The sequence below is a fragment of the Trachypithecus francoisi genome, unplaced genomic scaffold (genome assembly GCF_009764315.1).
Source record: "Trachypithecus francoisi isolate TF-2019V2 unplaced genomic scaffold, Tfra_2.0 Lachesis_group15, whole genome shotgun sequence".
Lineage (NCBI taxonomy): Eukaryota > Metazoa > Chordata > Mammalia > Primates > Cercopithecidae > Trachypithecus > Trachypithecus francoisi.
The window spans coordinates 36,717,562-36,744,787 of NW_022681460.1; the positions used below are offsets into that span (position 1 = coordinate 36,717,562).

The following is a 27,226-nucleotide window of genomic DNA, read 5'->3' on the forward strand; positions in this document are numbered from 1 at the left end:
AGCAAATAAACTGGTATATGTGATCATTTGGGGATATTTCAAATATGCTCAACAAATAAAAGAAAAGTGACTGATTATGGTCATATTAAATAATTGTGCCATTAAATTATTCACATATGGGCAGGACCAGGGATTCCCAGAACTACAGTCTTATGTTGCTCTTCTATATACATTCTACACTAGAAATAAAATTTAGAAAGTCAAGTTTTGATCTGCTCCTTCCCGTCTGGGGAAGTGTTAAAAACATTCTCCCATGTCATTAAATAGAAACAAAAAAAAGGTAGCGTCCACTTTTTTCTCTATTTCCTCTAGCTATAAACTACCTGTGCTGCTCTCTTCACTGAGGCTTGTCGCAGGAAAATTAATGCCAGATTAGCAAAAGGAAGTTCTGACATTGGAGGCATATCAAATAATCCCAAGTGGGGTATAGAAACACACACATTCAGTCATAATCAGGGGTATATTTAAGTTTTTTGAGGCTTAACCCATATACAATTTGGGATACTGTCTTTAGGGGAAAGAATACCTGATTATATACACAAATTTGCTACAGCACTCCCATGGCCTAAAAAAGGCCTGTGAAAGTAAGAGGCCTTGAATATTACACTTTATAATAAAGCCACTCCTGGGCATACCTTCAACTTCCATTTGTAGTAAACCGTACTACCCCACATGCCCTTCCTGCTATCAGTGGTTGAGATTCAAGGTAATTTCTTATTCAATTTGGATTTGTGTTACGTAAAACCACTTCTATTTTGAAAACTAAAGGTAACTGTTGGTTCAAAAATGCAAACACATTGAGAAAATTTAGGAATGATAGGAGCATTTACAATTTGTGTATTTAAACCACACATTGTCATTTGAGGTTTTTCTTTCTTTTCTTTCTTTTTTTTTTCAAAAAAAAGAATCACAAAGAAAATCTAAAATGTATTAGAAATTTCTTGATGGAGGCTTTGCTATTCTTATGACTTTAGGATGGGTATAGGACAGCATCTTCACAGATACTGACATAAGAATCTAATAAATAACACAAAAGATACAATTCTTATGTCAAGGGAAATTTATCTACACATGAGAACATTTGCCAAAGATTATAGGTAATTCAAAATAATAATAAAATTGGTTTTTAATATTCTCAAGGATTATAAATGGGGAAAATGGGTTTGGGTAAGAACATCATTAATTATCAGAACTGAAGTAATTTGATGGTTAAGTTTTGATTTTGCCCACATAAAGTAATAACATTTACTCTCAGTGCTCGCATTTTCACATGCCTTTCTCATTGCAACAAGAATAAGATTAATGCAGATAGGCATCTATTTTATTTGGGTCACTAAGCTTTCTTCTAAGTATGATTTCTAAAATGAACTTTTAAGAATAAGCTAACTCAAATCCATAGGAAAACATCAGAGGCATGAATCTTATTATTATACTATTTATGTTCTGTGAAATATCTATCAGTGATAGGTAATTTATAGTAGCTGAAGAGAAAGAGGCTCCTTAATTTAGCCTTTTGTGGTAGCACCACTCATTGGATTAAAAGAGGGCCTATCCTTGCAACCTGAAATGACATTCCGTAGCTAGCGAATGGGCACATGCAACCTTTAGTGTATTATTATTAGGATGGTAAGAAACACTTGGGCAAAGTTTGCAAAAGGAAACATTGTGATGTAAAAGCAGCTGAATATCCTGCAGTTATATGGCATTTCTGAATATATTTTATTTTTTCAAATTCATATCACATGATTTTAATTCTAAACATCTTATTCAAATGCTTTAAAGCAACATTTTGAGCTCATGGTATAATTTCAAGCATGATGCATGAGGACTTTGTTAATGGCAATGCTAATAACCAGATTTTTCTATTAATAGGGGTACATCATCGTAAAGAAAAGCCAAACACTTACAATGAAAGTAAAGCTCTTCATCCCCTTCTTGGTCAGCTTTGCTATAACCACAGTGCCTGGAAGAAAGCAAATTTGTGACAATCTTAGTGATTTTACTTTTTATATTTAAATTTCATTACAATGCACCTTAGTTACTCATCAACCTACTAGAGTTAAATTTACTGTTCATAGTTATGAATCCATTTAGTAATAATATAGCAATTCACAAGATTAAAATGCACAGAAAACAAACTTTTTGTGTGAGAAAGTGTAAAAGGAACATTTAAAAAAATACATTTAGATTGAATATACAAAATTCAATATGATTTGAATCCACAAGGTTCAATTCACAAAAATATTCATGAGTCACAAATATTCACAAGTGAATGTTTACTTGTATTTCTTTCTGGAAGAAAACACATTTTAGATGGTTTCCACAAACATTTAATAACTAAAAGAGTAAATACTTCCCCAGGTATATTCTGTATTTATTACGAAAACTTAACTCTGAAAATAAGAAATAAAAATTCACACAATAAAAACTATAATACACTCATTCCCCCTAAACTAAAGGCAGTGATCAAACTCATTCCATTTTGATCCTGAAGGAATGACATGTTATTGATCTTTATTGTTTTGTATCAAAGAATGTTTGCATTTACTATTTAAAATTCGACTACGCTAATAATAGGCTGACATAATTCTTAAAAAGCAATATGTTTTAATGTTAGAGATTAGAACAACTTGGTATTCTACCTTCTCCCAATGATGAAGCCAAAGACCATGAACACCAAAATGATGGTCCCAGCCACAGCAACCACAGCAATGATAATGACAGGATTCTGTTCACTGGAGACAGCTGTAGCTGTAAACAGAGGAAATAGGCTCAGAAATACTTGACACCATGCAAGAACTTGAAAGGTTAAATAAAATTAGAGATATCTTTTCTATGTAATTCACTCTAATTTTAAATAACTGCATTATTTTGTAACAAAGTAAATTTAAATAAATGTTTATTTCTGCCTTTCAAAGAACTGGTAAGGACAATACTTTCACATATTTTCCATTTATCAGCTATAAAAGAATGTATAAATGCTCACTGAATGACTATATTCCTGCTTAGTTGTAGAAAGCTTAGTTATACATCAAGAGATAGACACATCTGATCTGCTAGTGCTATTAAATCCCTATTGTTCCTCAGCAAGGCGTTTGATTTTGATCCCTTTGTGTCTTTTTTTCTGGTATGTGAAATCAGAACCAAAATACATACCTCATGTATTTTTTAAAGTACTTTAATACACATTAAATGCTTTATCTCTCATATCATCAGTTAAAATAGAAAGCATAGTGTAATCATAGTTAAACATTATGAAATTATAGTCCACTATAATTCAGGAAAAAGATGAGCCGTATTATCTGTGTTAATTTTCATGAAGTATGTAGTAAACTCGTTTCATATTTAAGATTACAAAAATAGCTAGCCTATTTTAGAAAGAGAAAACTTTCTGCAAGTACTTTTTAACAGAACACTATCATTACCTAACTGCAGACACTTCTTGTACAATAATAAATACTTCTTCTATGCTCATTAAGGCAAACTCAGCCGAACCTTTCTGACAGTCTCTTTGGGAACACATACGTGTTTGCATGTCTTTTAAAACACTCTCTGATATAGAATTTTTGCACTTATCACTTCCATTTTTCCAAGCTAGTGAAATTTTATTTATATGGTGACTCACATTTGTCATATTTTCCCAGTTTTGTATTTTCAGTAGCAATACGGACTTTATAAAACCATTTAAGACATATGAAACAATGAAAATGAATATTTCAATAAATGATCCAGTTGCAAATATCATAAAATACATAATGTCAAACTCATATAATTTACTAATTCTGAAACAATCAACAGCTGCAATCCTTAATTTAAGGCAGGATGGAAACTACCTTTCCTTCTTGTTGATGGCAAGGGACTAGATCTCTAGAGTAGTAATTCATATGAAGGCAAAACACATCTTCAACAGGAAGTATAAAGTTTTTTTTAGATTGGCCTTTCTCTAGTTTATTTGTCTGTCTCCTTTTGACAAATTATCTCTTAATTTCGTATACCTATGCTAACAAGAGATAGCTCCTGTGTTGAAAAACAGTAAAAACAGCTCTGGTCTAATAGATACTTTCTGAACAAAGAAGATTATACACATTCTCTAATTTATCACCTGCTGAATTGCTCCCTGAGGGAACTTAAAAAGGTTAAAAAAAAAAAAAAAGGAAAACAACTTTCAAACACTAATTTCTGAATTACAGCCTATTATCACACAACAGAGAAAAGATGACTTCAAGTACTTTAAAAATTTGTTTATTTTCTGTTTTTAGTCTTTTTTCTATACATTTTAAGAAAGTAAAAGAATGGAGTAGTTCCAGTCATGAGGAAGAAAAAATTATGTACATATGTTATGAAATTCTTTCCATTCAACGTGTCCCATGGGCTTAATTCTCTGCTTGTCTTAGGCTCAGTTTTTCCCTTAGCTTCAGAAACAGAACTCTAATGAGAAAAGTGAACTCAGGTGAATGATGAATCAGAATTTGTGCATATTTATTTACACATTTTTGTATATTGTCAGGGTCATACTTTAATCTTTCCACAGTTGACATTAAGGTCAATATTTTCATCTATTTCACGGGCAATACATATTAAAAATAATTTGCAAAGGCTATAAATAGAATATCATGGTTTAAAAACTCAAAAAAGTAGATAGGATACTGTAGAGAAGGGGATTTTAGGATGTATGTGCAATGGAAGAGACTGTCAAACTTCTCTTTACAAACAGTGCTCAAGTGACTTCTTTTAGACTGCATCTTATCTTCTGACCTGCTTTCTGACACAGGGAGTCACTGCTCCCTGACATGGTGATATCACTGGACCATGCATTCCATCAGCGCTTAATTGTGTGGCCAGAATCTCTGTACCTGCCCCTCTTTCACTGAAGTTTCAATAAAGATCATGAACTGCGTGTTTCTGTGTCTCCTTAATTCTTAGCATAGTAACTTACGCTGACTCACTGGTTCACAAAGAGTAATCTGGAAAACCCTGAGAATCCTCAATAACTTTTCATAGAGTCTGTAAGTTCAAAATAGTTTTCATATAATATGAAGATGTTATTTGCCTTTTTTACTCTCATTTGCTTACAAATGCAGTTAAGATTTTCAGAAGGTATATGACAAGATAATACCATGACTCTGATGGCTAATAAAATGTGTTAGTGTGTTCTTGTGTTTTTAAAGTTTCCATTTTAATTTCTAATTTGGTGAATATTAATTGATATAACCAATATAAAGCATTTTTTGATACCCTCAACATTTTTTAATAGTAAAAGGGCTCCTGGGATGGAAAATTTTGAGAAAGGCTGTGTTTGATAAGAGCTGACATTGGAGACTTTACATGAGAGGGACTCCTCTTGACACTTTGTATATATTAACTTAATCCTCAGAATATTTTGTGAATTGAGGACTACTATACTAGAAATTAAGGTACAGAGACCCAGCTCATCCAAACTCCTATAACCGGACATGGCAGAGCAGAGAGATTTGAAACTAGGCAGCTCTCTGCTGGCACTGAGTGATATTAGTAATTCATTCTATGCTGATCAGTGTGAAGTATTCATTTATTGCTAATTTACTGAGTGCCTTCTGTGCCTGACACCATAGTAGGCACTGGCAAGACAACAGCAAGGAAAAGGATATGGATTCTTCTCATCAAGTTTACATTCCACTGGGAGAGAATATATTGATAGTAAAAATCACCAAATTCTACTGCAAAAATCCATTCTTAACATACATTTCATGTGATCGTTCAGATTCCACTACTTTATAATCTCTGAATCTTGGTTACTTCTTTTTTTAAATAATAAAAATAGTATCTATGAATCTCAGCACTCATTAAATGATAGTTTGGTTTAATATTCTCAATTTACAAAGTCAGGAAAAGGCATAAATTCATCTTGAATCTTTTGAAATCTAAAAGTGTTTTTAAATAATAAGGAATGATTAGGTAAATGTGAGATACCTGACATTTTAAGTTTAAACTATTTATTAAAAGATGAAAGAAACCATAATTTGAAGTATTTTTTTATATTTGAATTTACAGGCTGATACTATGATACAGATCTGAGTTGAAAACTACTAGAGCACATTTTAACACTAACCACTCAAATATTTAAATATTGAAATCTTAACTTAAAATGCTTTAATGTTTTGGGGGACACTAAACTTTGATATGCTGATTCTTGATCTTATATAATCTATTTAAAAATAATAATCATAAAAAATGGCATTAAGTTCACCAAATCAAATTATGTAGCAAATTTTTAAACTGATGCCTTTACGTTTACCATTCTATGTGAATGATTTATATGTCAAAATGATTTCAACACACATTTTTATTATTTGTGCCTACGAGAGTTACAGATTTATTTTAAAATGTAACAAAATATGTGGAAGAATAATACTGTTACCAAACTTAACAAACATTAGTTAATGCAAAGGATATTTATCAATTTACTCTACCTTTTAAATATCTATACAATTCTTTCTTTAAAGCCAACATAATTCTTTAATCAAACTTATATTAATTTAATTTGTTTAAAATATTTTAATTGAGAAAAGTCATATAACATTTTCCAACTCAATTTTGATTAGAATTTTGGAGGAATGCTGGATTGGCAAGGAGAGGAGATAACAGCTGGGAAATCCATGTGCCTGAGCAGTAACATCAGGAGGAATCAAAACCCTAAAATATAGAAACACAAACTGAGACATCGGCTCTGTTGAGGAGCAACAGCAGTGGTATTCAGGGTGTTCTGAACTTGCACTCTGACAGCAAATGGGGACACATATCCCAAGATACATCTGCTTACTTCTTATACACTATATATATAGATGCAATTTTACTATAATCTTGTTGCATTATAAAACATGAACAAAATGATAAAGGGGCTTCAAAGATATTAGCTATATTCTATTTTTAAGATGAGTGGTTATAGGGATATGCATTTAATTATCTCCCTTATATTTCATATATACTTTAAATATATTCTTTAGTATGCATGAAATATCCCATAACATAAATGAAAAATGTCAAAAATAAAAATAAATATAAGTTCTAAGACTTTCCTGAACTCTCATTTTTTAAATCATTGCTAAAGGGTAAGTCACTTAAATGAATACAGGTCCTTAGATACCATCTTTCTCTTGTTCACCTCACTACACATTCTGGCTTCATTTGTGGGTTTCTGTGAAGTAGCCGCTTTGATGGACACACTTAGAATAAGATTGTTTTGAGGTCATCAAAAACATCTTGTGTCAATACACAAATTGAATCAGTCCTGCTTCTGTTTCTAATTTCACCTTTTTCAAAAAATAAATCCAGTATGCGTTAAAGAAGCTTATTTAAATCACAAGGTTCAAAATTGCTAAACAAAACAGCAAATGTTAAATTATGAACTTTTACAAAGTACATATATATATGTACACATATATGATGATGCAAATGATCACCCCAATATTGAAAAAAATATTAATATATGCTGGAGTTATTGAGAGTAAGAATCCAAACCAAAGGCATAATTACCTTCAAACATTTTACCTGTAGCTTCCTCTAGTGTAGCAACATCAAGTCTGGGACTGTAGTTTCCATAACCAGCAGCAGTAAAAGCCCGAATCTGGAAAACATACACTGTTCCTGGTTTCAGATTATTAATGGAGGCTGAAGTAGACTTGGTTTTTACTGTTGAGTAGGTCCGTTCCCTTTGATCCTAGAAACAATATTTAGAGGAAATATTTAATTGTGATTGCAACCAGACAATTTGACAGTCAACTGTTTCAATTTAATTCAATTTGCTCCATTGCTTTTATAGAGGCTACATTGTACTTTGTGGAATATTATAACATTAAGTCACTTCTAAAGTAATATAAAATGAAAATGTGAAACACATGCCTTTGTTATATATATATTTAGGGGAGAAATAATTTACTTAAAACATTTATGATATTTTTAACTTTCGCATAGGTAATACATGACAAGAACTAGTTAGCCATAATATAATAAAATATCCTACTGGTCAAAGAGTGGGTATACCTGTATAATCTACAGTTTAGTAGAAGTCATCAAATCATAATGTAGTTCTCTTAAGTTTTTTTGAAAGTTATTCAGCAAGAAAAAAAGCTAGATGCTAAAAATCCAGAAAGTTATTAAATCAAGAAATTCAGTTAACACTACCACTATATTGACATACCAATTTTTTAAAAACAACCCTGAATTCTCACAGAATAAACTACTTCTGCAAAACAGTATTTAATGAAATATTTTTAAAGTAAAATTATAAATATTAAAATTTAAATATATATGATTTATGGCTTGAGAATATTTTAAACATGATTTATTTCTTTTTTTCATATTTCAGATATAAAAACTGATGTAGAGTTTACTAAAATAATAGTTATATGTTTATTAACAATTTTTATCCTATCATCAAACACATTTTATGTGCATATATAATAAGATTAAGAAGGAAATAAATGTAAAAACTCAAGCATATAAAAACTCCATCAAAACAATATTTAAATAAATAAAAATTTAAATCTTCCTTGATATGATTCTCAAAAGCTATTTATGAATAAAAGCTGTAAAAGTTATACTTCAAAATATACAATTTTAGAGAGTTCTTACTTGGTCTATAATAAATTTATGTGTTCAACTTTATCTGGCAATGAAATTCTTCATTGAAATCTTAAAATGTCTATCTAGTTGTTCGATTTGCCTTCACAGTGAGATTTGCAAAAGTGTAAATAAATATATACTTAAGCCTGATTTACTCAAACTGATCCGTGATTGTCCTCATTACAATCATTTATAAAAATGATAGTTTGTATTGCATATACTTATTGCAAACGAAAGACCTAGGCATAACTCAGGTGACACGAACATCACGCATGTGTACATATACATTACAATATAATACAATACAATGCTATTATTGTCTTTTAGTTGCCTAATATGCAAATTTAGTGAACGTAGATACTTTTTCTCTAAGGCCAAAAAACATGATTTGAACAGATTTATTCTAGAGAAAACATTTGCAAAATATTTCAGATTTATATTGTGAGAAACTTTACTCTTACCACCTATTTGTTTCATTGCTTTTGAAATTTGATGCAATTTCAGCAGGGACTATAACTGTTAGCTCTCATGGGAAACCAGATATACCAAAACCAGCATTAAAAACAATTATCCCCTCTAAAACACATTTGGTGGGATGAGAAATGAAGCATATAAAATGCAACCTTAGCAATGAAGTCATGAATTCATAATGTAAGTAACAAGCAAAAATATTTTAAACTTAATCTGAACATTAAAACAAAATCATATTTTAAACTAATTTTTTTTCAAAAAAACAAAGTTATCTATTGCCAATGTACTATATACATTTCAATTTATTTAGTCATATCAACTTATCCCTAAAGTTTTCTCAAAGCTTTAAGCTCCCAATTTTCTAATTGTATTGTCTAAACAGCTAAAATGATCATGTGTATTATAGCACTTCAGGTAACTCAGGTAAGCTAAAAATAGTAACACTTATTATTATTACTGTTTGTAATAGCAATGGTTTCCACGTTTCAAACCTTGCACCAAGTCTTTCTGTGAGGTGGAGTTTTAAATCATAATCTCTGAACATGGTTCATATAAACATTTTTCTCTCTCTTTCCAAATGAAACAGAAATAAATACACTCATATACTCAGATATATCACTAGTTACTAAAATTTAATCATTATAGGGAGATTAAAAAGGCAGCACTTGGGTTTTAGCCACACTATTTTTCCTGGAAGGAGAGGTGTAAATAAGTACCATACATGATTATTAAAACATATATAAAATAAACTTCAGGAGGAATTTAAAGGAGTGAAATAGCATCATCTGATTTGTAAGTCTGAAGAACTACATCTTTATTATACAAAATATTATTTCAAATTACTAAACTATTTGAGGTCATTATCATCACTGAAACCACATAAATTAAACAAATCATTAAGGTCCCAAACAGACATACTAAAGAAAATATTTTTCAAAATGCATTGGGCTGTGTGGTTTCTGTGACACAAAAATATCCTACATCTAATTATTATGATATCAAAAATTGAATATATAAATAAATATATATGCTACAAATGGGACACTTTCACTTGTGTAACACAGAAACTTAATACACAGAAATCACAGTTAGAGTAATGAGCCAGAGATTCACAGAGATAGTTATTATAAATGGCTAAAATTAACTATGAAGTTTGAAGTAGCTCCAAATGGTTGACATAATGACCAACTTTAGTCTACAATACAGTAGGATGACATGAGACACACAGCACATTGTACATTTCAGTTGCTCTTAGCACTTACTTTCTCGTAATACTTGATTTCATATTCTGTGATGACTCCATTGGGATGCTCTGGTTCCTGCCAGGAAAGCTCGACACTCCGCTGCAGCACTCTCTCCTTCATTACTCCGCTCACTTGCGAGGGAGCTGTTTGGACAAGATGTGTCAATAAACAATGAGAAAATTCACTGGATGCCTCAAATCAAATGTCACAACTGATCAGTCCCATGCTGTGCCAGTTTCATTAAGGTAAAAGAAAGCACCTTTTCATAGCTCACAATTCAGAAGCTAATGAATATTCAAACAGGACCTTATTACTGTTCATAAACCTTAATAGAAATTTAAATTAAAGTGCAAACAGCAGAAGATAGCATTGTTCAAGTTAGTGAAAAATGGAAATGATGGGGCTGAGAATGACAATTAAGCAAATGAATGCTAATTAAGGCTAGAAAATATGATTTCAGATTAATCTCCAGTGATAAACTAAGTCCAAATATTTATTTCACATGCAACAGCAATACACTTTTAAAAGAAAAAATAATTTAATATTATGCAAGAAAAAGTGTATGAAATGGCTACTTTGATCTTCAGTGAAAGGGATCATATTTTTAAAAATGTTCTCATGTTTCACTTGGTGTGTGTATACTCCCAAAGAATTCTAAACAACTTTGGAAAACATCTTTAGACTTTATTAGGTCAAGATGCAAGAAAATGCAAAGGCTGCCTGCTACTTAAAATACGTGCATGAACCCACATACATACACATGGACTCTTGCATGTGTAATTTATACCTACGTAACCTAGGTTTCAAGCTTTCAAAGGAGCAATTCAAAGCTACAATCTTGCTTTCTCTTTCTATTCAGATAATAATATGCTTAGAGTTCTTTCATTCTAATTAGTGACATATACTCTTTTTGGTAGCTAAGTCTGTGGAATGTAGCAAACTAATTTGCTCTGTCTAATTTGCTCAGTGATGATTAACTAGTTGTCTACTCTGTCTAAATGAGTAGCTGCTCTGGCTTGGCTGAATTTCAGTGGGGTCATTATGTTTCATGTATCATGCTCTATCTCATTCTGTAAAATATTTTCAGGCTGTTAATTTAATTTTCAGATGTCTGAAATTGTTAATAATCCCGCTGACAGAAAAGCAATTATATGGACCAAGCCGTTTAAGCAACCTTCGGATGTTTATCCCTTTGGCTTTATTTTGTTTCTTCTACTTAATATTTTCTTGTATCAATGTCTATAAAACACATTTTTCACTTCTTTCCGGCTTGGCAATTTTGAAGGAAGGACATGGAAGATGCATGACTCTCATTTCCTCCCAGATTACTAACAAAAGCGTAACGAGGGCAGTTTAAGTGGGACAACTTTCCCTTGAAGGCGATGTAGCTGAAGTACTCAACAAACTGTTTACAGTCTAAATGCATTTCTGATATGTTTTCAATGAAGCTAATTTCTAATAAGAAATCTTATTTTTGTCACAACTTTTGAAACCTGAACATATGCAGTAAACAAGAACTTATCTCTAAAGTGACATGTCTCTGTACCCAGAACATGCTTAGCATAACTCAGCAGACTGCAACATTCAAGAGGCTGCTTCCTTAGGCCATGGCCTTAGGAATCCAACTCCAACTAATTGTGACATGAGATTCTACTTGACAAATAATCTCTAATAGTATAACTTACTTTAAAAAATCATTCCAAAAATTTACATTTTAACTAGTAAAAACAATAGACAGCAGCACAGGTGAGTATACTGCAATCGTTAACACACTGAGTTACCCAGGAGTGCTGCTGGTTTCTGATCAGGGTTTACAATTTATGTGTGCCATTTGAAAATAAGTTAGTTAGAAATAGATTAGAGAGATCGTATGTGTAAATCTCTAGGTTTCTTTCAAATAACACTTATAGCCTACTGTGATTTTCAGTATAAGTCAAACACTAAGACATTTTGCTTAGTTTCTATCCCTAACTATCACTTTGCTTGGTATGATAAAAGAGGCAGGAGACTCTGAATTCTTCAAGTTACGGAAAAGATTTGGGTTATAAATCTACCCTAAGTTTCTGATACATTGAAACAAGATCTAAATATAAAATGAGATGATTTTTGCAAGTTATACACTAAAATTACATTCATTATTTCACTCTGGAAAATAATTTTTACCTACAAAATCACAGCAATTGGAGACTGAAAAAGAAAAGCTGCTAAAAATACTTGAAATATATAATATTTTGAAATTCATAGCACAGTGCTGACAGTGAAGTATGCCTCAACGTATTTTCCCTTTTGCACAGGAGCCATATCTGTAAGTGAATATACTCCTGAATTCTTCTATATTTCTTTCTTTTTTTCTTGTATCCCTTGCTGATACTATATCAAGTCACACATTTTAAGAGGGTCAGAAACGGAAGCACTAGCACATGGCCCTTGAGAATGGATAAACTGCATGACAGGAAAAATCTCTCTCTGTCTTATGTCCTTCAAATACAACATTTGGTACAGAAAACGTGATTATATGTTCCCCGAGCTTCAATACCTTAGGTATAAAGGGTACACAACTCACAGGATATACAGCTTATAAACAAAAACATCTCTAGCCTAGTTAGAATCTGACAAGGTAATTATTTTCAGATAGAGTTATATGTTAAAGTAAAATTAAAGTGGCATAAGGTATGTTAATCTTAAAACAATGATTTCTATGGATAATATATTTGATTTACTAAATTAATGATATTGTAACAATCTCACTAAGAATGTACTCACTCTTACATCAAAATATTCAATTAGCTACCGTCTAAAGTTCATTTCTTAAAAGAAAATAATATACAAATGAACTATACAAATGAAATACACAAATGACAATATACAGATGAATATATAAATTAATTACATGCTTTAAGAACCAATTCGGTGTTATAACATTTAAATTACAATTTTTACACTTATCAAAATGAAATTAGATATGTTGTAATTGGAATTATGTGAAGATAGTAAATAGTAATCAACAAAAATAATGAAGTTCCGGAATTGAAAGATGTAGATAAATACTGTATATAAAACAGCTTTTTGACATACATTTTTAGTAGGATTTCTAACAAAAAATTAACATATTCATTTTTACTAGAGTTTCTAGAAATATTCAAATATAAAAATTAAATTCAACTGAAAGATGGAACTTCCTTTGCCCTTAAAGATCTTCAAGTCTTATCAGGGATACAAGATATTACAAATAAATAAAATATAAAATAGACTAAGCCATGAAGCAAATTATTAACTGTATTTGGAATTTTCACAGATGACAATGACAGAAGACCTTAGGAAATTCAAAATTTGTTTCCAGAATTCAAAGTGGTAAATCTCAACAGCATAAAAACAAAATTGATAAATTTGATGAAAGAGTAAAGCAAAAGTCTAATGACAGGCAGAAAAGTAAATTTGTGGAATGGGTTTGTTAGTATAAGGCTTTAAATTGAAAAATAATCAGTAACAAGAATGGCGGGTTTATGTACAGACCTGAACCAATCAGCATTTTACAGATTTTGAGTATCAAGCACTCATATGTGATCTTTGATCTTAATCAATTTCCAACTAAAATCCAATTACAAAATACGTATTTAAATTACAGAATGGAATTTATTCATAAGGTCTACGTACTGCCTCCCTCTACCCCCTGCCAACCTGTTAAGTTTAACTATTTGTAAATGAAAATTTCTTAGCATGAAGTAGGGAAAAATACAATTTTAAAGCACAGAATAGTAGGCAGAGTGACCCCACAAAGATGTCTATACCCTAATCTCTGAAACAGGTAAATATGTAAATTCCATGGCAAAAAGGGTACTGCAAATGTTATTAAGGTTACAGACCTTAAAATGAAGAGATTATCCTGGATTCTTCCCAGTGGGCACTATCTAGTCATATGAGCCCTTAAGAGCAAACAGAGATGCTGCGGAAGTCAGGCAAATTTCAACTGTGGGAGGAACCAACTTGACATTGCGGGAGGGGACCTCAGAGAAACATGAAAAGATATGGGGCAGCTTTTAGGATCAAACTGGCCCTGACTGACCGGCACAGAAATCAATAATTCAGTCCTATCAGAGCAAAGAATTTGAATTCTTCCAACAACAGGAATGAGCTTGGAAGTAGACCTTCCCCAGAGTTTTCAAGTAAGAGCCAAGACCAGCTGATAACTTGATTTCAGCCTGTGAGGCTAGTAGTTGAACCTTGCTGTGCCCAGACTTGTGACCTACAGAACTATGAGATAATAAATGAGTGTTTTAAATTGTTCAGTGTTTGTGGTAATGTTATGGCAGCGATAGAAAATGAATACACATAGTAAGAAAAAAATCAGACATACTGAAATTTTTATGAAATTATGAAAATAGGCTAGTGATTTCATATTTAAATAATGTGATATTAAATTGTATGTTGAAACAGCATGGAATCAAGGAATATTGACCTTAAGACCCAAAATACAATGTTTCATAGAAAAGAACTTAACCAAGATAATGAATTGCATTTTGGATTTACAAAGTCAGTTATTTATACCATTCATTTTTTCTACACTTACATGTTTCTAACTGAATTTAAACAAAGAATGAGACGGAAAAATATATCTGTATTTTTAAACCATACAATAAGGTAAGATGGGTCAAGAAGCACAAAATGACCTTTCATCAAATATATCAAGTTTTTAAATCCACTGAAATTTGTTAGAAATCCATTAGGTAAATACAAAAAGGAAAAATAAAGACATCTTTGGAATACAGTCAAAGGAAAACCTGATAATAGTAGAATGATGCTCTTTCATGGAACACTTTTGCTATTGTACATTATCAGTAAGAAATTCATTTTTAGCAATCCTCGAAATAACAAATGTATGTGTTATTATGAGCCTAGTATTTTAAAATACTCAACTTTTAGCTTTTTCACTCTTCCCCACAGGTGTTCATTTTTGCACTATAGGAAAAACATAAAAATACATACAAATGTGCTTAAATAATGAAATACTTGGCCATAGTTATACATGCAGTGCAGTGTATCATGTAACATAGTAATTCTGTTTCTAGGGCATGCAGATATATGTATAAAATGCTAAACACATAATTTCACAAAATTTCAATTTCTTGGCTGTGGAAAAACAGGGGCACTAATAATATTAAGAATGATAGATACACAATTTTAGCTAAAAAAGTAAGTACAGGAACTAAGGGTAATTGAACCTGTAGCAATTATGAGCTATTCTTTTGTGACAGATGTCTGTCAAATTATCTTTGACTGGAAAGAAGCATGATCTGTAGTTAAAACCAACATAAATTTTCATTCTATAGCAAGTGTTTGAAAAAATTGGTGGAAGAGGAATGATGTTTTTTCAAAATTAAATTATGTTATTTGCATTGCTATCTACTTAACATACCAATTAGGATAATGATTTTCAAAATGTAAAATGTACAATATAATAAGATATATAACAGAATGAATTTCTAAATAAATTCAAGGAACAGTTACTAAAAAGACAACTTGACTAAGAAGTAAAGTTTGAAAGTTCTTAAAAAAAATATGATGTTGAGCTGAAAAAGTAGGAAAATAAAAGCATCCTGCATAGGGGCCCCAGTCAGGTATACATGTGAGTTATAAATCAATATATCTTCAGTAGAGTAATAAAATGCAAAATAAGAACTACAAAAGTCACCTGTACAATCTGATCAACCAGGAACAATTCTGTTCTTTAAAGCAGCGATTGTAAAAATGATCTGACAATACATCTTCTTGAGAATAAAGTTTTCTTTTTCTAATCACCAGATAATTGGCAACCAATTGTTTGGACATTTAACTAATTATTATATAAGTTAGCACTTCTCATGAAAACCTATAAGTAAAAGGCTATAAGGGGCATCCAGTTGTGGAGAAGAGCTACCGTTGGTCTTTGATGCTAAACACATACTAGGACTCCTCCTAATATCTGCTAAAGTACTGACTAAAATGTCAACTGTTGAAAGGTTAATGTGTAACTCTTCATACATTTTAATTTTAATAGAATTTCTCTTAATGTAAAAAATACAAAATTTTGAACACAGTAGGTAAAAATTAGGCAAATTCCCCGAACTGGCTGTCCTATTGATACCAGTCTTACAAAGGAATAGCTCAATAATGACCTAACATGACACTTGAGAATGGTTAAGGAGTTCCTGATAGTAAGACACATGCTATCTATCTTTTCAATCAACAAGTAATACTGTCTTTTTACTGGTTTAGTTCTATTCAACAAATACTTGTTTGGCATTTACTATATGCAAGGCATTGTGGATTTTTATAGTTCCTTAGAATTTGCAACATTAGACAGAGAGACAGAGAGATAGATTTCTTTCCTTCTAAAGCCCTATGAGGTAAATACTGTTTTTCTTGCTCTGTGTGTGTGTGTGTGTGTGTGTGTATGTGTGTGAAGAAGTTGAGCATTAAAAATTAAGTAGCATCATCTCAGAAAGAGGCATATTTTTATTTAATCCATGCTTTTAAGCCCTAATTCCCAAGTAGTTTTCAACTATACTGCAAAATTCTAGGCTCCGACACTTCCTGAGAGCAGAAACTAGCAAGAGGAAAGCTAAGCAGTCATTCATTCATTTAATATTTATTGAGAATCAATGATGTGCCACGACATTAGGTTTTGAGAATATAAGTATCAAAAGACCCATAGGGATCTGCTTAGTAGGCAGTAGCAGTCTCAGAAGCTGCAGACACTAGAAGAGATTAAGCGGAGTAGAGATTTTTTTAAATGGAAAATGCGTGTATATGCTACAAAATTCAAAAATACTAAAGCGTGAACATTGACACTCCCTCCCAACCTGTCCCCATGTAACTAGGGTACTTCTCGCTGAAGCAACCACTCTTAGCAATTTACTTGATATCCTTCCAGAAATCATCTAGGTTAACACAAACATGTGCATTTATTACATGAATGGTATGTTTGGATTTATGCTGTATTTTATAACATATCATTTAACACACATAGATCTGCATCACTCTTTTATCAGCTCTGTTGTATTCCATTATACATATGCACCATGATTTATTTGACCAGACACTTATCAATAAGCATGGTCCTTTCCCACCTCTTTTTCTTACTCATTATGATCCAATGAAACTGCTGGCAAACTGGTATCTAATTAGTTAATCCTATAAGGAGAGTAAAATATTTCAAAGTGGTCTAGTGCCCACAGGTGAAAAGAGGTAGGCAAAATTACATGGACTGAATAGGCAAAATGTGGCCATTGTGAAAACTCCTTTAGAGGTTTTGCTTTAGAAAAGAAATGAACACTTTATTTAGTTATTATTATTTAAAATATTCCAGAGCAGTGCCACTCAAAGTGCAGGCTGGCTACTCAAAACGCAGCTGCAAGTTGTTGGTGTGTGAGAGGAACTTGTGTCAGATGTACATCAACTACATCAGTAAGCACTTGTTTGTAGCTCAGCTGACATTTTTTTCTTAGTAAGATTTCTTGATGAAAGAAGCATTTCTTTTTCTTTGCAGCTTCCTTGATCATTTTCTTTCTGGTGCTAACTACTTATCTGTCATATGCTGGCATTTTGAGTAAGAGTGACTTTTAAAAGTACGCTAGCATTAGTCTTAAATACCCTTCACTGTAACACGAAAATGCCCAAAAGGTAAGATTACTATAATAGTTTTACAGATTTCGGATGAAAACTCCTTTCGCTCATACCTTCAACATATAATTTCTCATGACTGATTATAGTATAAGGAGTTGTACGAATTGTAAAGATGATGATGTCTCAGTTTCTACCTTCCAGATTTAAATCCAGAAAACAAGTTAGAACGGGAATGAGCACAAACAATCTAAATGCAAAACTAAATATCGTAACATACATGAAATATAAATCAAGTGCCAACATATTCCTTGGAGGCATTAAAGAGCAAAACACACAGAATATTTCCCTGTTGTCAACCCTATTTGTAATTCAGCATTTGATTGGTATATAGCCATGCACTTAAACAGCTTATCAATACTTTTGGCATTATATCTATCATTATATCTATAATCTGCAAGTGATAACTTTGTATCAATTAGATAATAACAAACTCAGTTTCAAGATTGGACACATGTTTTTCTGTCTAGTGGCCTCAACCAATAAGCAACAACTCCTTGAATCATTCTTCCTCTGCTTCACCTAATACAGATTTTGTTTTCTGTTGTTAAGAGTGGCTACACAACGTGTCATTCAATTATGTTACACCTGTCTATCTCCTCAGCTATTCTGATGCTCCTTAAATGTAGAAAACTTAGAGAAGCAGTAGAGCATAGGAATGAAGAGCGTGGGCCAGAGCGCTAGCCCATGGCTTATTTGCTGTGTGATCTTGAGCAGAAAATTGAACCTCTCTGTGTCTCAGTTTTCTCAGCTTTAAAATAAGGATAATCAGAATACTTACATCACAGATAGAATTGTTATGGAAATTAAATATATAAATAAATGTTAAAGACTTAAAATCATTCCTAGCACATGGTAAGAATTCCCCAAAAAATGTATTATTATTCTATGCTGACTTTGTTTGTATTAAAATTACTGATACCTGGAACACCTTCCAGAATACTCTGATTCTAATATCAGATTCAGGCCTACGTATTTTTCAAAAACTCCCTAGATAAAGCTGATGGACAGCTGAGATTGAGAATAATTCCTTTAAATCTTTGGCAGGAACATAAATTGCTATTCTAAGAGGGGATACTAGCACTCTCCATAATAAATGCTGGCAATGTTAGATTTTGAAATCTTACATTGGTAAGTTTTATAAAATAGCCATTTCAGTAAATAATCCATTTGTATAATGTATACTCTGTTTTATATGCATGAACTAGCTAGAAAAGTACATCATCAGTGTGAAGTCACTTAGAAGGGATATATCATTGTAAGAAAATGAATAACTACCAAAATGAGATGAAGACCAACAACACACACTCTTTTCAAATTGTTATAAAATATATTGAGAAGGAGAAATACACAGATTAAGTAATTTCTATTTTGATTGGTGAGGAAACTAATATTTTGAATTATTTGTTTTAAACTACTTTCGTACTTTTACAGTCAGTAAACTGGCTCCATCTCTAATTTTCCATGAATTTGTAGCCAAAGAGTACTTTATAAGGTCAACTACATAACTGTGGCTTAGCTTTAATGACGGAATAATCATAGAAATGATTTATCAGGAAGTATGGGACAGCTATGGCCCACAACTAGACTCCTTTAACAATAAACCTTTAAGTAGAATATGTGTATATATGTCTATACACACACACACACACGCGCACACACACACACATTAGTTAATGACCTCCCTTGCAGGTCATCAGAGTAACATTTTCAGTTGTGCACATTTTCTTTGACCTCAGAACTTTTTTTTAAATAAAGAGAGAAATATATAGTATTCCAATCGCAAAAATATTATAATACCAGTTGACAATTTTTGACATAATAACTTAGTCTAAATGCCAAGCTCTGGATATCTTTAAATTTTCATAGCTATATTTAAATTCTACAATATGGATTTCTCTATTACACAGGTAAATTATTTTAAATTTGATGTACTATAACTGTATTTCCTTACAACATGCACATCAGTGTAATCCTTCATTTACATAAGGTAAATTTATTTATTATATATTTCACAAAATGTACAAATAATTTTATGTAACACATACAATTTTACATATATTTATATATGTCACTATGTGCTTAAGTAAACTTATTAGTTCCTTTTCAAAATATGTACATAATGTTTATAACATTGCCATGGACATAATAATACTCTGGAAATTCACAGATTTGGTTTACTTTTAAGAAACAGTAAATAATGTATTAAACAACATATAATTTGTTTAAGAACAGGGTCCATGAGAAGGAAATTGAAGAAAAAGGGAATATGAGATTTGTCCTAAAGGCAGATATTTTACATTCTGTTAATCATACCCATTCATAATAAATCCTATTTATCCATTTAAATAAAACTTGCATTACGAACACTAACTTTGTGCTTAATAGGTGACTACACTGTGTTTATAATTTCTCAAATACTTTTCCATCACACCCGCATTTTTCATTATTGTGAACACAATGAATGGATTACAACCAAAGTTTTTAAAAATAAATTAGAATAAAAATTGAGTTCATTGCAGATAGTAATATAGTTTCATAAAACCTTTGTTTCACATGTGTATGTGCATATGGATAAAGGAAAATAAAGATATATAATATGCATCTACAAATTACTATAAATACATTTAAAAGTTTTGAAAATCACTATATTACATAAAATATAATTGAAGGTACATCTATTCATAAAGTGATATTCATTTAAGCTGATAAAATACAAAACATAATATATACAGCGAAAATGTTTGATAGCTCCATACTATACCATTAATTTACTCCATCCCAAAGTTCTCAATAATGGCTGAAGCGAATGACCAATTTCATTATATTTTGGCTGCTATCAGTACCATATTTTTTTCTATTTTATTCTATCTTTTTATTTTCTTTCTCTCCTTTTTTCCTCCTATATAGTATGGATTGTTTTTGACTGTATTTTTTCTAATCCTAAAACCCGCATGTATCAAATACCAATTGACTTTCTTAAACATGATTTAACAATGTTAGTTTTTGCAGAATTCTTCCTTGTTAGTGGCTTTGTTCATTTATTTATTTTTTTCAAACTCATCATTCCGGTGTTCCTCAGAGTGATGATCTGTAAAGTGGATTACCCTAGAAGGGGAAGAAGAAAAGAAACAGGAAAGAAAGGAGGAAGAATAAGAATAAGAAAGAGGAGCAGGAGCAGGGGGAGACAGAAGTGATATGGAAGGAAAATGCAAGTGGCCCAAGACTTAATACTATCTCATTTATAAAGACACATGCACACGCATTTCTATTGTGGCGCTGTCCACAATACCAAAGTCATGGAACCAACCCAAATGCCCATCAACATCAATGATAGACAGGATAAAGAAAATGTGGTATATATACACCATGGAATACTATGAAGCCATAAAAAAGGATAGGTTCATGTCCTTTGCAGGGACATGGATGACACTGGAAACCATCATTCTCAGAAAACTAACACAAGAACAGAAAAGAAACACCTCATGTTCTCACTCATAAGTGGGAGTTGAACAATGAGAGCACATGGACACAGGGAGGTGAACATCACACACCAGGGCCTGTTGGGGGTGGGAGGCTAGGGGAGGGATAGCATTAGGAGAAATACCTAATGTAGATGATGGGTTGATGGGTACAGCAAACCACCATGGCATGTGTATACCTTTGTAACAAACCTGCACATTCTGCACATGTATCCCAGAACTTAAAGTATAATTTTTAAAAATGTACAATTAAAAAAGTTATCTCAATTGCTCCAGGTACTCTGAATACATTTTATCTCAAAAGTGCATAAACTTAAGAAATTCATATTGCTTAACAGTAAGTTCTCAATATTAGTCAAGATTTACTACTTTATTGCAAGAATCTGCTACAAACTAAGCATTTAAGTTTAGTATTTTCTGCTAAATACATTTTGATTAGCTTTGCAACTTGTCTTTTAAAGTTGTTTTACAAAGCAGCATTAATTCACTATATAATATTTTATTACCAAGAGAAAATTAACACAACTAATTAATACCCAAGAATCACTTTTATGCACTGGGAAGATCTGGCTTATAATGAATAGTTATACAGAGTGAGAGTTACCGATTTATGAACAAATTTGGTTCCAAAAGTTAATTTGTAATTTCGTTGTTTGTAATTTTGAGTTTGTTTAACACAGACATAATAGCACAAATAGCAGATTGCTAGGCCAGCCAACAAACATATATTTGATCCAGAAGGTTCTTAAACTATTGTAAATTTGCACAGATAAGGAATTGAAAACAATTCTGTTTTAATATTAGTTACTATGCAAAAGAGGAAAACCAAGACAATGAATAAAATGTGTTTGCTATTACTACTGATGCGGTTGCTTCAATTACAGGAATTAAGATCTCCCTAAATTCTCCCCATATTCTGATACATCTTAGCCAAGGACAGAAACTTTTGCTTGTTGTCTGCCTCTCTCCTTCTCTTGCCACATATGAAGTTCAGGCTTTATTCCTAAATAGTCTCCAGCCAGCAAGAAATAACAAACTCAAAAACTAAAAACATAAATATAAAATAGAACATAAATATAAAGTAGATTATGTACTGACTTTCATCTTTTTTCAGTTAGAGCTGGGGTCTGTGGCCCATGGGCCATATCTGGCTAGCCACCTGTTTTGTAAATACAGTTTCATTGGATCACAGCGCACTTATTTTTACATATTCCCTCTGGCTGCTTCTGTGCTAAAATGTGAGTGCTGAGAAATTCTAACACAGAAAACATGACCTACAGAACGTGAAATATTTATTACCTGGCCCTTTTCAGAAAAAGTTTGCCTTTGTCTGAGTTAGCGTCTGTTTGGCTGCAAGTAAGAAAACTAAAAAAACTAGTAATTTGATTGTTGTTTTCCCTTACACACGCACACACACACACACACCCTACACACAAACAAATGTATTCTACAGATGGGCATCTACTATGTATTATTCATTTGTTCAAGGCTGTACAGATGATTCTCATGGCCCTTCCCTCTTGGCTGCTGCTGCGACACCTATGACATCTATATTGCAGGCGTGGAGAAGGAAAAGGCAGTGCGAATGCTCAGCACTTCAGTTCGGAAAGCCACAGTTTCCCGCAAGCTCTGGAAATCTTCTGTTTGCATCTCATTCCCTAGGCTGGGAAATGGATTTTAAAAATAGAATCTGGCTGTACTACTGCACTAAAAAAATATGGTAAATAAGAAGAAAGAAGATATTAGGGACAAAACTAGCAGTGTCTGTCACCTTCATCATCCCAATAGCAGAGGAGAGGGAGATCACACACTTAACTTGATTATCCCTCCTCCACAATTAATTTCTTTTCTGAATATAGAACAGAAAGAACCAAACAAATTGATTCAGATTTCCTAAGTGAAGGCACCAGATCATGGATAAAAATAGTAGTTTTTAAACTAGGGCTTGGAAGACCATATATGATAGCATTAAATCTTCATTTGTCAGGTTTAAAAGGTAGCAGGTGAGAAAAATATTTTTTGCTTGTATCTGGGAGTTTTCAGGTGAGGCTTTTCCCTGCAGGACCAGACAGCTGTAGAGACTCTGAACAGGGCAATAGGTTGTGTCAGAAGCAGTCACATCAGGTGATTTAAACATATTTCCAGTGAGAGAAGTCATTTACTAGATGGCATGTATAACATGTTAATTAGCATGAATATAGCACTTTTTTTTTTTTTTTTTTTGAGATGGAGTCTCGCTCTGTCGCCCAGGTTGGAGAGCAGTGGCCGGATCTCAGCTCACTGCAAGCTCCGCCTCCCGGGTTTACGCCATTCTCCTGCCTCAGCCTCCCGAGTAGCTGGGACTACAGGCGCCCGCTACTTCGCCCGGCTAGTTTTTTTGTGTTTTTTAGTAGAAACGGGGTTTCACAGTGTTAGCCAGGATGGTCTCGATCTCCTGACCTCGTGATCCACCCGTCTCGGCCTCCCAAAGTGCTGGGATTACAAGCTTGAGCCACTGCGCCCGGCCAATATAGTACTTTTTAAAAGACTTTCAATAACATTTAATTTTGCTATTTTATAATTGAGAAATATTTATTTGAAAAAGTCTCAAATTGATTCACAGTACTATCAAGGAATACTCTACCATGCATATTTTTGGCACTTAGTATATGCTAAATAAATGAATAATGGTGTGACACTACAAATTACCTTCTCTCTTTTATATAAACCAGTGTCTTCCTGTCTACTGGATTCTTCCTGAAAGATTTTGTGTAAACTCACCCACGAAAATAAAATTGTTTCTCAAGCCTATAACCCTTTCTGTCTGCTGGGGAATCTCTTTTCTTCACTGTATAGCCAAATATAAAAAAAAAAAAAATTGTCCATATTATTTTTCTCCATTTCTCAACTCCTTTCACGTTTCAACCTTCTTTAGTCTGGCTTCAGTCCCTCTCATTCCATTAAATGAGCGATTGATAAGATTACCTACACTGAAGTGCTTTTCTCAATCTCTGCCTTTCCTGGATTCTCAGTAGCATGAATATGTTATATCTCTTGTCCTTTACTCCTTGGCTTTTGTGGCACATTCTCTTCTAATTTTTCTCCCATCTGGCTGATTCTTTTTTTTTAACTTTTATTTTTAGTTCAAGGGTACATGAGCAGGTTTGTTATATAGGTAAAGTTGTGTCATGGGGGTTTGTTGTGCAGATTATTTCGTCACTCAGGTATTAAGCCTAGTACCCATTAGTTATTTTTCCTGATCCTCTCCCTCCTCCCAACCTCCACCCTCTGAAAGGCCCCAGTGTGTGTTGTTCCCTCTGTGTGTCCATGTGTTCTCATCATTTAGCTCCCACTTGTTTCCTTTGCAAGCCCCTTCTACTCAAGCAACAGTCGAATTTCTTCAAGGCCATATGAAAAGATGTTCATCGTTGGTCATTAGGGAAATACAAATTAAACCCACAGTAAGATATCACTTGACACCCAAATAGAATGACTATAATTTTTAAAAATCTAGATAATAACAAGTGTTGGCAAGAATGTGAAAAGAATAGAATTCTTTATATGTTGTTGGTAGAAGTGCAAAGTGGTGCAGTCACTATGTAAAAGTAGTTTTTTTTTTTTTAAGAGTTAAATATAAAGTTACCATATGACCTAGCAATTCCACTCTTAGTAATCTACCCGCAATAAATGAAAACATAGGTCCACACAAAGATTTAAATGTGCATGTTCACAGCAATATTATTCATATAGCTCCAAAGTAGAAACAAACTAAAGATTCATAAACTAGTGAACAAATAAGGTGGAATACATACAAATAAATAGAATTGCTCAATACAAATGGATTTGTATTGTATTATATATAGTACAACACAGAAGTACCTCAAAAAATTAGGCTAGGTGAAAGAAGCCAGATGTATCAGAACTACATTATATGATCCTACTTATATGAAATGTCTAGAAAAGACAATTTTAGACAGACACAAAGCAGTTTCGTAGTTGCCTAGGTCTAGCGGTGAGAATGGGAATAAATGTAAATGGGCAGAAGGGATCTTATGGGGTAATGGAAATGTTCTAATATTGGATTGTGGTGATGCTTGCACAACCCAGTAAATTTATTAAAATCACTGAATTATACATTTGAACTGGGTGAATTTTATCATATGCAAATTATATCTAATAAAAGCTGTTTAAAATACTTCGTTTTGCATGACTTTTAGAATAAGAAACAAAATCATTACCATGTACTGTCTGAGTTCCATGTATTTTTCCAGCCTCACCATGCATAAATCTCCCCTCATTTTGTGCACCTTATACTCTTTTCTGTTGCTTGGCTGTGCCCAGCTCCTTTTCACACCCAGTTAAGATATCATTCTGACTGTTCTTTTCTTAAGTGACTTTCCTAACTTCTCTGAGTATAATCCATCTCTTATGTGTTCTCGTGGAATTAGGAAGTATCTTTTCGTAACACTTTACAGTTGAAAACTGGCATGTGTTTGTATGATTATTTGATGACTATTTGTTTTCCCCACTAGACTGTAAGTACTATAAAGTGGTGGGGGGCCCACATTTGGTTTTGCTAACCAATATGTTTCCATTATTTATCACAGCATGCAACTTTAGACGTATATTAAATTCTGTTTAAATGAATGAATAACAACTATCAATTATCCAAAATTTCCCTCTTGGACAGGAAGCTTTTTTCCCCCCCATATAGGTTCTAGGTTATTTATTTGCTCAAATTAAAGTACTAAAATATCTTATACAACTTTGTAATATTGTACACACACCTCAAGATCAGACTTTATATTTTTAACTAGTGCTTGCAATTGCAATTCTCTAAGAGGGAAACGTATATTAGTACATCGCAATTCTCTAAGAGGGAAAAAACTAGTATATTGCAATTCTCTAAGAGGGAAACGTCATTAACTCTCAAATGAGAGAAAGAGAAGCAAATTAGTGATACCATATATGTTAGAATAACAACTTGAAAGTCAACAATAATTTTTTTGATAATTTTTAATATATCACTAAGATAAATTTTGGTAACAGTTAATTAAAACTATTAATTCATAGCTTATGAATTGATAGCTTTTAAAAGTATGTAGATCCTGGCTAACATGGTGAAACCCCGTCTCTACTAAAAACACACACACACAAATTTAGCCGGGCGTGGTGGCGCGTGCCTGTAGTCCCAACTCCCAACTACTGGGGAGATTGAGGCAAGAGAATGGCTTGAACTCGGGAGGCGGAGCTTGTAGTGAGCCGAGATCGCTCACTGCACTGGAGCCTGGGTGACAGTGCGAGACTCCATCTCAAAAAAAAAGTATGTAGAATAATTTTGCTGAAAGTAATCTCAGGGTTTACCTTATTTTAAACAAATGCAACCAAGTTATCTCATTACACTTTGTCTGCATGACTAAACAGGAATTTGGAGATTGAATAGGACATATAAAATCGTTGGTTATATATAACACACTAATAAAACAAAGCCCATCAAAATGATAGTGTCAATGCCCTGCATTTTCATTTGAATGGTCATCACGGTGAAGGATTTTAGTTTATATATTCCCTTGGTCTTAAAACCGTTTTGGATGGAAAAGCAAAATATAACAAACTATTAAAGAACAATTTTTGTCTAAACTGATACACACTCTATTTTATACACAACACTCATCTTCTTAATATTTATTGTAATTTTCCATGTAGCAAAATGCTTATAGTTCTTTATTTATAGTATCTAAGCCAAGAGTTTCCTTTTAAACTTGTCATATATGTATATGTGCATAAATA

The 27,226-nt window shown here is 32.5% G+C and overlaps 1 protein-coding gene across 5 annotated transcripts in view; it reads right to left on the minus strand.

Moving 5' to 3' along the window:
- EPHA7 (EPH receptor A7) overlaps window positions 1-27,226 on the minus strand; it is a 179,840-nt gene that overhangs the window by 21,756 nt on the left and 130,858 nt on the right. For 3 of the 5 annotated variants that reach the window (XM_033234640.1, XM_033234641.1, XM_033234644.1), the window contains exons 6-9: window positions 10,335-10,459; window positions 7,513-7,696; window positions 2,643-2,751; window positions 1,908-1,963 (exon numbers count right to left, since the gene is read on the minus strand). In XM_033234640.1, the coding sequence (XP_033090531.1) occupies window positions 1,908-1,963; window positions 2,643-2,751; window positions 7,513-7,696; window positions 10,335-10,459 (474 nt within the window). The remainder of the gene's footprint in view (window positions 1-1,907; window positions 1,964-2,642; window positions 2,752-7,512; window positions 7,697-10,334; window positions 10,460-27,226) is intronic. The other 2 variants (XM_033234643.1, XM_033234642.1) reach the window with 1 other exon arrangement.